The sequence below is a fragment of the Zingiber officinale genome, chromosome 11B (genome assembly GCF_018446385.1).
Source record: "Zingiber officinale cultivar Zhangliang chromosome 11B, Zo_v1.1, whole genome shotgun sequence".
Classification (NCBI taxonomy): domain Eukaryota; kingdom Viridiplantae; phylum Streptophyta; class Magnoliopsida; order Zingiberales; family Zingiberaceae; genus Zingiber; species Zingiber officinale.
The window spans coordinates 29336161-29350295 of record NC_056007.1 but is presented as its reverse complement, the minus strand read 5'-3'; the positions used below and the strand labels follow the sequence as shown (position 1 = coordinate 29350295).

Below are 14135 nucleotides of genomic sequence, written 5' to 3'. Positions count from 1 at the left end.
ATAATATATGATGCGGGTGGCATGCAAGGACTTGAAACTGGACCTTGACGCTTGGCAATGGCCAGTAAAGGAGATAGAGATGCTCATCCATAAATTACCACAAAGTTCCACGCTCTATGAAGACTAGGGAGTAGCAATGGAGATGAAAATGGTGGGAAAAACATGGGACAAGGATAGAGAATGCCAAAAACCTTTTATATGATAAATATAATTTATAAGTAAAAAAAATATTAACTTACATAAAATTTATCAAGAGAAACCATAATGCTATAAGTAATAAATCAGTATAAAGTGATAAGAATATGAATGACATATTTTATTGAAATAGCTTAATTAATTTGGTATTATCTAGTATAAATATGATATTGACAATACTCTAGTGTTATTTATCACTATGTTAATTATCTAAAATTATTTTAATAATAAAAATATATATATTTATTAATCATTAAATATTATTTACTAATAATCATGGATTAATTATTTAACAATATAATATTTAATTTAATAATATAATAATAATTTTTATCATATAATTTTGTACATAAAGGAGAACTTTGGCGCAACGATAAAGTTATTGTTTTGTGACAAAAAGGTCACGGGTTCGAATATAAAAAACAACCTCTTGTCAAAAGCAGGTAAGGTTGCGTACAATGGATCTTTCCTCGGGATCCCACATGGTGGGAGCTTCGTGCTCCGAGCTACCTTTTTTTTATATAATTTTGTGCATATACTAATTATATAGAAAAGACATAATTTAAAATTGAAGCATATACTAATTATGTAGAAAAGACATAATTTAAAATTGAATTAAATAATCATGTAATAATTATTAGAAATATAAATTTATTTACATTCTTTCATCCTTCTAGAATGATGACTCTTAAGAGATGGTGGCTGCAAACAAACTGTTAATCAACCTCCTAGAGTCCAAAACTTGAAGTTTACACACATTTTGAAGAAATGTAGTGGCATAATTGAGGTCATGGCTAATTGGTCTATTGACAAGAGATTGTAGTCCAAGATAAGAACAAACACTACTAAATCTAAATCAAAAGAACTATGTTTTCAAAAATAATCATTGATCTTAAGAGAAGAAAAGTTCCATCAGCGATTCAAACTATAACATCATCAAGAAATGGGGTGTACCAAAAAAACTCCGCCCATAATGAATAAATTCCGTCATGGCAAGTCCTAATTCTAGATAAAGGAAGAGGTTTATATTAGGTTAGCAGCCAACGTCAAACATAGAAAAATGTTATATATAAATACATCAAACCATTATGCTAATCTTAGGTTGTTCCTTAAAAGGAACACGTTGCAAAGTCTAGCAGTAACATCTAGGCAAGGACTATTATATATCTATGAGAACTTAGATGTAGTGTTAAATATATAAGAGTTTATCACACTTTAGGTTGAATAAGAATAGATATTATAGTAATACTGATTGTCTCATATTTGGAACATGAAATGTAGAAACACTCATTAACAAAAGATGATAGAGAACTTAAGTTATGCTACATAAAGAGTAAAATGAGAAATGGAATAGGTATTGTTATGGATAGTTTATTAAGAGACGTAATAGTAGTAGTTAGGAAAAGGATAGGATTATAACTCTCAAGATAGTGGTGATAAAAGAAACTATTAATGTAATTAACATATATGCAGCTCAAGTAAGATTAGATGAATACTCGAAATATAGATTTTGGGAAGACGTAGGTTATGTAGTATAAATTTTTTTGTCAAACGAGATAATTTTAATAAGAGATCTAAATTGACATTAGGAGGAAGAAATGAAGAATATGATAAAGTGCATGGGGTTATAGTTTTGAAACAAGAATGAAGAAGGAAAAATTATATTAGATTTTGCGGTAACATATGAACTTATAATAGTTAACACACTTTTCAAGAAGATTGTCTGATTAGTGGAGGGTAAGTACTCTAGTTCCTCTGTATAACAAAAGGAGACATTCAAAATTCTGTGAATTAGAGGCCCAGCTAATGAACCATACTATGAAATTTTAGGAAGAGTGATCGAAAAAAGATTAGGAGACCAATGTGATTGAAAATTAATTTCGATTTATGCTTGGAAGGTCAATGATAAAAGTTATACATCTTAGATAACTGATTGAAAAGTATTGGAAAAAAAAGACTTACACATGGTATGACCTAGAAAAGCGTATAATAGAATCTCGAGGGAAATTATGTAGAGAATTATAGAGAAGAAATGTGTCCCTATAGCATATATTGAAACAATTAAGGATTTGTATGTGCATATAATGACAAGAGTGAAGACTACAGGTGGATTAGCTGAAGCATTTTCTAAAAATATAGGGTTATATCCTGGCTCAACTCTAAGTCCATATCTTTTTACACTAGTCATGGATGAACTCGTTGGACACATCTAAGAAACATTACATTGGTATTTGTAGACGACATCAAATCTTAGTGAGAAATGGTAGATGTAAAAGGTTTTCGTCTTAGTAGAATAAAGACAGAATATATAGAATTTAAGTGTAGTAGTATTGGACGTAGCAAGATAATTGTTAAGACAAAAGATGATGAGTTATATATAACTAAGAGCTTTAAGTATCTAAGATTGTTTCTACAAAAGGATGGATGATTGATAGAGATGCTTTACATAGCATACAAGTAGGATGGTTGAAGTGAAGAAGGGTGTCAGATATTCTTTGTGATTATAAGATATCTTTAAAGATTAAAGGGAAGTTTTACAAAATTGGGTTAAAGTTTTATAAAATTGTGGTTAGACCTACTATATTATATGAAGCGAAATGTTGGGTTATGAAGCGAACACATGAGTAGAAAATAAGAGTCACAAAGATGAGAATGTTAAAATAGATGTGCATACATATGAGGATGGATAAATAAGAAATAAAAATATTAGAAAAAAAGTTAGGCATGCGCCTACTAAGGGAAAATTTTGAGAGACATATTTAAGATAATATGAATATGTACTTAGGTAATCAATAAATGTCTCAGTTAGGCGATGAGAGACTATAACAAATATGCACATTAAGTGAAGAAGAGGAAACCAAAGAAGACATGATTAACAACGATAAAATAAGATAAAATTCATTTAAATATAGATGAGAATATAGCTGAGGATCGAGCCCAATGTATCCATACAACTGACTCTACTTAGTGAGATAAAGGCTTAATAGTTATTGCTTTTGTTGGGGGTGTATCAAGCAATTTAATATCTTTTGATGCCCCACAATGCATAACTTAAAACTTTTGTTTTTCACAAATTATAGCATTGTCAAAAATAGGGTGTATCAAGCAATTTGATATCTTCATATGCCCCCGGAGTTCATAACTCAATTTTTTATTTTTCACAAACTAAAGCATGATTTAAAAATGGATGCATCAAGCAATTTGATATCTTTGGATGCCTTACGCATTGTTTGGGAAGAGGTGAGGGAAGGGGAGGGAAGGGTAAAGAAGGGGAAGGAAAACTTGAAACCCTGTTTGAGAGGAAGTGAACTACGGAAAGGAAAGGTAAGGAAGGGTAAGCTTTAACCTTCCTTACCCATGAAACGAAAGAATTTCTTACACCCCGATTTGGGATGTAATGAAGGGTAAGAGGAATTTAAAAAAATTATGTTCCAGTTTTATCCCTGTTTTATTATATTAATTCTAAAAATCATTGTTTTAGGTATCCTTTACGTCACGATGAAAAACACTCGCATCGCCTGACTCGCACCGCCCGACTCGCACCGCCCAACGCTCGCACTCCGTCGATGCCAACACCGACTTTGACGCCAACTTCGATGCTGACACTGATGTCGACGTCGACTTTAACAAATGAGCTACAATTGCTTGAATGCGTAAGTCTTAACTAATAAATGTATGTAAGATGCACTGGATTTTTGAACGCGTATGTCTTTAGTGGAGGTAATTTTGTAACTTTATATATTTAACCTTCATTACTCTCACTTTCCTCCCAAACATGGTAACACATGTTATGTTAATGAACCTTCCTTCCCTCCCAAACAAGGAGAATAAAAATACTTTACTTCCCTTCTCTTTCCCTCCATTCCCCTCCCTGCCCCTTCCGTTAATGAACCTTCGCTCACCCTTAGAGTACATAACTCAAAACTTTTGGTTTTTCACCTTGCACTAACCGCCTTAGAAAACTAACTCTTCGTGCTACAGTGTCAGTACCTCTTAGGTTGATTGTACTCTTCCCAGACTCTTGGGGCTTTTTCTGCAGCAACTCCATTTGTTCCTTGTTGAATGGATTTGGCACAGAGGATGTTTGATTCTATGTTGTGTTGTGATTTCCTCTGCTGTCTCTATCTTGCAAGGGACATGATGGTTTCCAGTCTATTGGTTTGCCATGAACCATCTAACAGGCCTCCTTTATGTGCTGAGGTATACAGCAACGTTCACAGAATCTATGATTGCTTTGTTGCTGATTTCTGCTGGATTGTGGTCCATGGGCTGCAAGAGCTGAGCTCTAAGTATCAGTATTGTGAGAATTATTCCTTACACTTTACTTTCCTACTTTTCTCCTTTCTTTGAACCTCTGCAATGCATTCTAAACAATTGGAAGGATTTAATGCTCAAAATTCCCCTCAAACCTCATTTGTGTCCTTATTTAAGCCAAGGATAAATTTATAGATGCTCTTTTGATGAATCTGTTGATATTGTCTGCTATTAATTGGGCAGTTCTACTTTGTTTCGAGAATGTCCAGATGCTGCCAGTCGCAAGCCAGCATATTGAAATAGTCTGTTGTTGACATCTCTTGTTGTCTAATATCACAGTATTTCTTTTGATCTTGAAAATAGCTGATGTTTCTTTGTTAGAATGCCTCAGACAGCATCCCAGATTCCTTGGCTGTCTTGTAGTGCATGCTCTCTCCAATTACGTTTGTCATGGAATTTGACAATCAGGACATCAGCATAATGTTCTCCAATTTCCAGATTCTTTAACTGACTACCTTCTTCAGATGCTCCTCCATCGAGGTAATCCTTGTCGTCTCTGCACACAAATCAAAATGGACTGTGACCATTCATTGAAATTATTGCAATTGATCTTGTGAACTATAATAGCCAGTGTACTAGTCTGATACACCAACAGATTGAGAGATTAAGCAGCCACCTTCTGCTCCATTACTCATGTCTGACTTTAGAAATTTAGCATGTCTGATTTTTCAGAAAATTTGATGGAATGAATGGTCAGATCATGCTCCGATACCATGATACCATGAAGAGAATAATAGTTGTATGTTTTATTCCACTTATTCCTTCAATTTTCAGGAAAATACTGTGGTATTTATAGCTTCAAGAGACAGTCCTTAATTTGTTATTTGGTAGAACAGAAACAAGGAATTCTACTGAGACATCCTCCTTTAAAATATTGAAATATATCTGCTAGCTAAGATGGAAGGAAATCCTCCTCCAGAATAGGAAAAATTCTAATCACATATTCAGTCAACCCACAACTAACATGTCCAAATGCCATAGTAACTTGTAGGTAGAAGACACTACTAGGATAATTGATCCTAATAATTTTCCATTTCAACATTGTTAATGGACTTGAAATTTTGTTGCATAAAAATTTTTATTGGGAAGATCACTCATTTTCGATGGCAATTCCTGAGCCTTTGTTGTAATTTAAATTTTGAAAGGTTTAGTTGATTTCCTTGCTTACTCATATGTTCCATGCCTACATGAATAAATAGTAAACCATTAATTTTTTCATCCATTACATTATCTTATAATATCTATGCAATTGAATGACCAACTCGCAGTTGCATATTAGTGACTTCATTCAAAATAAACAATGAATTAAATAAATAAATAAACAAGATCCATATATAAATCAACTAGTCTTAACAATTGCCAAATTTTTAGTGAAATAAATATTGCAATGACATTCTTTCTTTCAAGGAGCCATATCTGTTAATCTGTAAAACCTGTAGGCAAAGAAGAAATGTACAAGAGTAAATTAGTTAGTCTGTTAGGAATTATAGTACTACATTATTTATGATGAAACGATAAATTTTGTTTCTCTTATCCTTATTTATAATTGCATGAACAATTTGCAAACAAATGTGATTTGGAGAAATCTATCAGTCTGAGTGTTTTTTTTTCCTTCTCAGGGAATCATATTGAAGCAAACTGGTAATATTGGAGATGCAGAAAGAATGTTCATACAAGTATGTAGGACTTTTCGCATTTTGCATTTTAATACTTGAGTTTGAAAGTATCATTTCATTGAAAATATTGTCATAGTTTATGAAACAACCTAAAACTTTATCGCCCTATAGCCTTCAAAACAAGTCGTGCAAAACTCTCAATAAATACAAAAATCAACTCCGTAATCGTGTATCTCAAAATATGTTCAACTTACAATTAGTAAAATAAATTTCTATCTGAACATCAGAATCAATAGTGTGAACAAATACCTAAAGACCCAAATGTGCACCCATCCACATTAAGGAATCTACGACATCTGACCAACAATTATGTTATCGACTCCTAAAAGAAAACTCAATAACCTAACGCGGAAAATAATGTAAACTGAAAAAGATGAATAAAAAAGGACAAAGCCATCAGGTGTGCACTGCTTGGTACAAGCTAGCTCATCCATCAAGACCCTCTATCTCCTCACTACTTACACCATATGGATCTAGTGAGTCAAAAGACTCAACAAGTTCAAACATTTTATAGCAAGAAATAAACATGCATTCACAAACTTTTCAATATATATATTTTTAAGAAAATACCTTGAACATTTAAAATTTAAAACTTGTTGGCATTTAGTCCCATGGACCTTCAAACTTTAATAAAAGAACATCAGACATTAACTTTCAACATCAGAGTTCATATCATTGAATATGACTCCTTTTTCCTCAACCTCTATGCATTTGGCCAAACTTTTATCCGTGTACTAGGTTGGTAAGGTTCACCGGTCCTTCTTAAGCCGGATTTCCAAACCCCTCTTCTTTATTAAGTTTCACACCCTTCTTAAACCGGATTCCCAAACCTCTTTTGTTTTAGTAAGATTCACCAGATCCTTCTTAAGTCGGATTCTCCTACCCGTCACATTATCACATACAGTTCACATTATTAAAACAAGATATTATTACTTTTCATGCATAGAAAGACATTACTAGATAAATAAAATGATTTGCTTACATGCTAAAACAAACAGTCAACTTGCGTGCATCAACATCCTACTAACAATTATGATAATAGAGTTTGAGGTGCTAATAGATGGGAAGTAAATAGAAATAGAAATGTCGTGATAAGGATCCTGCCCCCGTGCCCTCCCATCCCCTTCCAAGTCTCTAAGGCAGCAACAATTCCGGACTATTTCCAACAATTAACTTAAATCCAAAGGTCAACAAATTTGCGACAAATCTTCACCCCCACAACTCTAAGGTAGCAACAACTTCACAGAAATTCTAGCAACACATTTTCAAAACAAACGTCGATAAATCTACATCAAAAACTTCACCCCTACACCTCTAAGGCGGCAGTAATTTCACAAAAATTCCAGCCACAAATTTTCAAACCAAGCGTCGACAAATCTGCATCAAAAATCTCACCTCCTCACCTTTAAGGTGGCAGCAATTTCAAAAAAATTCCATCCACGAATTTTCAAACCAAACATCGACAAATCTGCATCAAAAAGCTCACTCCCACACCTCTAAGGTGGTGGCAATTTAACAGAAATTCCAATCACAAATTTTCAAACCAACGATTGACAAATCTGCATCAAAAACCTCATTCCAATCCTCTACGGCAGCACCAACTTCGCAATAATTCCAGCATCAAAATTCCGAAGTAAAAAGGTCATAGAACTTCGTCAAAACATCGCAATGATTGAAACGTATTCATTATCCATAAAACATGCTTCAAACATCAAACATTCATATTATGATCCATATAGTGTAGAAACAAATATTAGAAATCTTGCCTTGGTGTTTTGCATACGGAAAGTAACCCGCGAGATGGAGGAAAAAAATGACCTAAGCGTTCCCATGAAAATCTTCCTCTATCTCTTCCAAAGTTGCTGGGGTTTGGATGGGGGTGTGGGGAGGCTGATGGCTTTAAGGTGAGGGGAGAGGGAAAAGTCAAAAAGAAAACCCAAGGCATGTATTTAAAAGGGTAAGTTAGGTTGGATTGCTAACAAATTAGGCTGGGTTTATTAACATATTAATTACTTAAACCTTGTAGTATCAATCTGTAAGATAAATCTTGATTTATTTAAGTAAACTGTTTTTTTAAGCACTACAGTTTACATAGGATGTTTACTGTATAGTTTACTATGTATGACTGAAATGCACCGTTATCATTTTCTTCTAGGCAAGTGTCAAACATACTGTTGGGATTCAATCAAAGTCCCACATTGGAAAGATATGGAAAAGATTATGGGTTTAAAAGGATGTATGATATCTCCATTAGTATAAGGCCTTTTGGGAAGAGTCCAAGAGTAAAGCCATGAGGGCCTAGGCCAAAGTGGACAATATCATGCTATTGTGGAGATATGTGGATATCCTTTGGTCATAAAAAAATAATATTAGAGTCATGGTCCAGATCAGATTCCATATGGGGTGACCTTGAATGAAGTCGCCGGGAGGTTCGCAGCAAGTCAAGATGACCGGATGCTCGCGGGGAGGCCCGGAGCAGGTCAGGGTGATCAGATGCTCGTGGAGAGGCCTGGAGCAGGTCAAGAGTGATCGAATGCTCGCGTGGAAGACCCTTAGCAGGTCAGGATGACTAGATGGTGACTGAATGCTCATAGGGAGGCTCGGAGCAGCTCAGAGTGACCAGATGCTCGAGAGGAGGTTCAGAGCAGATCAAGGTGACCAGATGCTCGCGGAGAGTCCCGGAGTAGGTCAAGGGTGACTGGATGTTCGCGGGGAGACCCGGAGCAGGTCAAGAGTGACCGGATGCTCGCGGGGAGGTTCGAATCAGGTCAAGAGTGACCGGATGCTTACGGGTAAGCCTTAGAGCAGGTTAGGGTGACCGGATGCTTACGAGGAGGACCGGAGCAGGTCAGAGTGACCAAATGCTTGCAAGGAGGCTCGAAGTAGGTCAGGGTGAGGTGACTAGACGTGGATGCTCATGGGGAGGCCTGAAGCAAGTTAGGGTGACTGAATGCTCGTGGGGAAGCCCGAACCATCAGAATAATTGTAGTCATTCATTTGAGAGAAGTATTGCTAGGGATTTAATCAAAATCCCGCATTGGAAAGATATGGAAAAGATCATGGGTTTAAAAGGATGTAAGATATCTCCATTGTCATGAGGCTTTTTGGGGAGAGTCTAAGAGTAAAGTTATGAGGGTCTAGGCCCAAAGTGGATAATATCATGTCATTGTGGAATATATGAACATCTTTTGGTAACAACAAAATCCATCGTGTCCAAGTTGTTGCATACAACATGATGGACCTGTAAGGAAGTGATACCCTCGATACTGATTATGCTCCATATCAACTGGTAGGCCATGCATACGTGGCATTAGTCTAGTCCAGCACTCCTGCCCATGCATCTGAAAACTTAGGACTAGATGACCAATCTTCTCGAAGGTTGGTCGACCTGACCTCCTCCACTAGGTCGACACGTCAATATAAATTTGTAGAAGATCGCTAGTTGCATTAAAAATGAGCTCCCTGAGACCCCACTCCTAGCTCCTCGAGCTCTTCACTTCGAGCTCCCAGAGCTCTCCCCTCCGATGCATTGAGCTCCTTAAGCTTCCTATGTCGAGCTCGATTTCTCTAGCTCACCATTCTGTTTTTGGCTTAGTGACCCTAGCGCATGGCTTATAATCCCACGACTCGCTCCTCCACTGCCCATGATCCCCTCAACCTAATGGCCAGGGAGGCGGTAGAGACTAAGGAGGTTAGACTAAAGAGGTCTTAGGGTTAGGATGCCTGTCCCAATAAATAGCAGGTAGGCGACGATATATCTATCTACTTCAAGCGAACACTTTAATACTATGCATCACTATTCTTGCTTCCACAACAGTATCATGGCTTAAGTATTGAAGGCGCTTTGCCGAATCACTTTGACGACCACACACACACTTGTTTTTTGTGTGCAAGATGTTAGATTGATGGGCGGGCGGGCGAGCGGGCGAGCGGGCGGGGGCGCAGCACATGAAGCACACATGTGTTCCTCTCCTTTACGTATGATGGGCATGACTCTCTTTGGCTTCTCCTTAGTCTCATGTGTCACTTGAGTTTTTTCCTTCGCTAATATGAGACACTTGTCCTTGTAGTGCCCTCATTCCTTACACTTGAAACATACAATGTGATATTTATTACTTTTAGCCGAAAAAGATATACCTCTTCAAGTGTGGCTCCTTGACTCTCGTAGGGGTAGCACCCTCTTCATATGGCTCATAAAGGTAGATGTCTTGATCTCTTGAACTATGGAGTTTGATAATGAGGTATACTAAAGCTTTATTTGCATCCCGAGTCATCAGCAACTTCTTATTTTAGCATCAATTGATTGCACTAGTCAAATACCTTGCATTTGTCGACCATCATAGTTGACCAAGAAACATTTTGATCACTTTCATTTTGGCCCTAGTCAACTGCTTTTATTCCTAGTTAATTGGTATTGTTTATAGTCGACTAATATTGTTCCCATTTGACTAATATTGTTTCCAATTGATTTTAGGTTGAAAACATGGTTCCTAGTCTACTATTGGTCTATTCCATATTGCCTAACCTAAAATAGGCTTTTCCTAACCTAAGTTCAATTCTGAGTCGAATTCCTAATTGATTGCAAATACTAGTCGACTAATACTCCAGTTCCACCCTCTCTTAGACTGAATTTCCTCTCTAAGACTAAAATTTCATCATGCCAAGAGATCTCATGCTCCAGGACTTCGTTGTATGCTTAGTATAGGTCGACCATGACTTACCAAGACTTTATCCTTTCTTAGTATCAAGTCGATCTCAACCTATTAAGACATTCTCTTCCTAGAGATTCCTCGTCTTTGGGACTTCATTCATTGTCCAGTGTCCAGTCATTGTTCACTTGCTAGAACTTTCCCCTTGCCTAGCCTCTAGCCACCTTTGAGCTACTAGGACTTTTACTGCCTAGAATCCACTCCTCTATGATTTCCAACCTTGTCTAGCAATTAGTCAGCCATGACTTGACAGAACTTCATCTCTTGTTAAGCATCTAGTCCTCCATGACATGTCTAGACTTCCATTCCTACCTCACATCTAGCTACCCTTGACCTATTAAGACTTCCCATCAACTGTGTAACATCAATCACCATGACTTGTTAAGACTTCCCAACAACTACCCGACATCTAATCCTTCACAACCTATTGAGCTTCCCATCAATTGCTCGACATCCAATTGCCTATTATTGTTCGGACTTCATATCATGTACCTAGCATCTAGTCCTTCTCGACCTATTAGGACTTGCATTGCCAACACTACTAGAACTTCAACTACTAAATGTCTAGATAACTATGATCCACTTGCATTTCTCCCTTTCCAACACTCATTGGACTTCTAACTCACTTGAACTTTTTCACTATTAAGTTTCCGCTCAACCTTAACCTACTTGACATATCGCTCAACCATCAAACATAATCAATCATCAAAACTTAATTCGAACATGATCAACCTTGATCATTTTTCAAGTGCGCCAACATGGCGGAGATGCTATTAGTTTTGTCTCTAGTCCAATTGGTGAATCTACAGTTGTACAAGTGATCACGAAGTGGTTGTTGCATCCAGCAAGTCTAACCTAGAAAGCACTGTTCAAATCTGATGACTTATTTAATAGGTCTATAAAACTATTGGGATTTTATTGCCATTGGTTGGTGGCAGAGGGAACAAAGAGGTGAGCGTTTCTTCTCATGTGTGATTTTTTAACGTCTTTAGGGTTTTTGAGATATGATATTTGCTTTCTTCCACTCTTGCTATAAGAGAACCTTGGGAATACGAGAGCATCTTGTATCTGGGATTTTTGTTTTGATCGTCTTGTTTAAATTTGATCAACAATGTTTCTTAGGGTTAGACTAAAGCTGAACCCATGTCATCTTGTGTTTGTTAGAGATGTTTGATTTCATTCGCATACAGAGTTTGTTAAGTTGTAAACACTTCGATCAAAGTGTTTGCAACACATTCATGGCAGGTTTTGACTTACAAATTCCCACATTCTAAATTCATCAGTCACAAATTATTCAATCTTAGGGTGACTGAGGCAGCAATTTAGTGTATTCTTCCTTCATGGACAGGAGTTGTGTTCGAATGGTATCAATCCAAACAAACCATATCATAGCATTCTTGCCTCTAATACAAACTAATGCAATTAACTTCAGTTGCATATCATGTTAGCTTATAACCTATCTTCTAAAAGTTTGTTCTCTTTTGGCAAGTGGATATTGGATTCAAGGGATAATCATTTTTTTTTCTCCTTTACCTTGTCCTCATCTATTCTGCCTTTCACATGTTTTTGTTTAGTAATCAAGGTATATGTACTTCAACCAACTAATTCTAGAGGTAGACGATCTTCTCTTGAATAAATTTGAAACACAACTTATGCACACTTAGAAGCCAACCTTCATGATATTTGTTCTATTTGGAATTTGGACCTTGGTCCTCTTTTTGTTCATTTGAGTATTTTACGACTATACAACACCTGTGGGGACAATAATTTCCTCATGTTACTCTTGCACATGGCACCCATGCAACTATCAAAAGCATAGGAAGATAAAGGACATTTTCCTATCATCTCCCCAATACAATGTTCTTATGTTAGCCATTTAAGTTGGCCATTTCTGGTATGTTAACCTAACACTATTTTTGGCATTTGCCAAGTGTGACAGCCTGTGGGAAATATCTCTAGATCATGATTATTACCCATCTAAATGCAAACATTTGTTTTGATAGTTTTAGTTTCTTTCATATGATATTTGTTTACTTGATAGTCCCTTGTAACTAATTAGTACGTTATTGTAAACTTTATTCTTTACAAGAATTAATATTGTTTCACTGCTTGAATCAGGCAAGGTTCTTTGCGCCTGCAAATGTTAAACCTATTGTGGATCGTTACTTGGCAAAGTGAGTTGCCAATTTGGTGGAAGGTTAGCTTGACTAATTTTTGTTGCTACTGGGGCGAACCTTTGCTAATTGGATATGCCTGTCCTCTTCCTTGATCTTATGCAGCAAATCTCTCCTTGTAATGGTGTAAATTATGTACCTTTTGAGTGCTCAGTTTGTTGAGCTTAAGCTATGTAAATTGTGATCTACCTTGATGTATTTAGTCTATAGTACATTTTCTCTATGGAATTTTTTTAGTTTTGTAGTTGTTTTTTTTTTTTTTTTGCTAACCCAGGTATCTAGCTAATAGGTTGTGGATCACATGATTTAAGTTTTGAAAAACATGATTTTAAGAGAGTATTTAGTCATGGGTATGGATATTCCATGATATGCATCTTGAGTCAAGTCGGTAAATCATATCTACTTGGCTCTAGCCAAGCCAGCAACCATGCTAGGGTGGTTGATTTCGATAGGATTACTGAGGTTGACAACTCAAACCGAGCTCTCTCCGGGAATTGGTTGGCCATTCGCTCGGAGTCGACAAAATATATCAATTTTTACTAGAAGTCAACACCTCGGGCTGATCCCTCAAATCGAGCTCCTTGCGTCGAGCTTCCTTGGTTCTTTTAAGAAGCTCGTCCATTCTAAGAGCCCATGATCTCGACAAAAATAAACAAGGTTCATAATCTTCGCCGTTTAAGGAATAATGGTTTATGCATTACATGGTGTAGCAGATAACATCAACTATGATAGTGGGAATTAAAACAACTAGGGTTTAAAATTATCAAATGGAGTAGTTCTTCTAGAGATCCTAATGACAATCTCTGTGGGATACGCCAAACCCATTGTAACATCCTAGTGGAATACCTACCTGATAAAAAGACAACAACTCCCCTTAACAGTGACAAATGAAACCTAGATGCATAGCTACTTAGTTGTATAAGTATAAAAAATTTATAGCTTACATGATTGAAAATAAATCACAACCACACAGTCTAATATGCAACCCACACAGTTGGATCAACAATCATGTAATTGTATACTCAGTCCACATGGATGGAATAGAAAATAAAATAATAAACAACCCA

At 36.5% G+C, this 14135-nt stretch overlaps 1 protein-coding gene across 1 annotated transcript in view; it reads left to right on the top strand.

The window, feature by feature from the left end:
- The window catches only part of LOC122034287, a 107408-nt gene extending 94117 nt beyond the window's left edge, over nucleotides 1-13291 (top strand). Inside the window, exons 15-16 of the mRNA XM_042593469.1 lie at nucleotides 6129-6185; nucleotides 13013-13291. Coding sequence (XP_042449403.1) covers nucleotides 6129-6185; nucleotides 13013-13072 — 117 coding nt within the window. The 3' untranslated portion in view covers nucleotides 13073-13291. The remainder of the gene's footprint in view (nucleotides 1-6128; nucleotides 6186-13012) is intronic.
- Nucleotides 13292-14135: the final 844 nt, after the last annotated feature.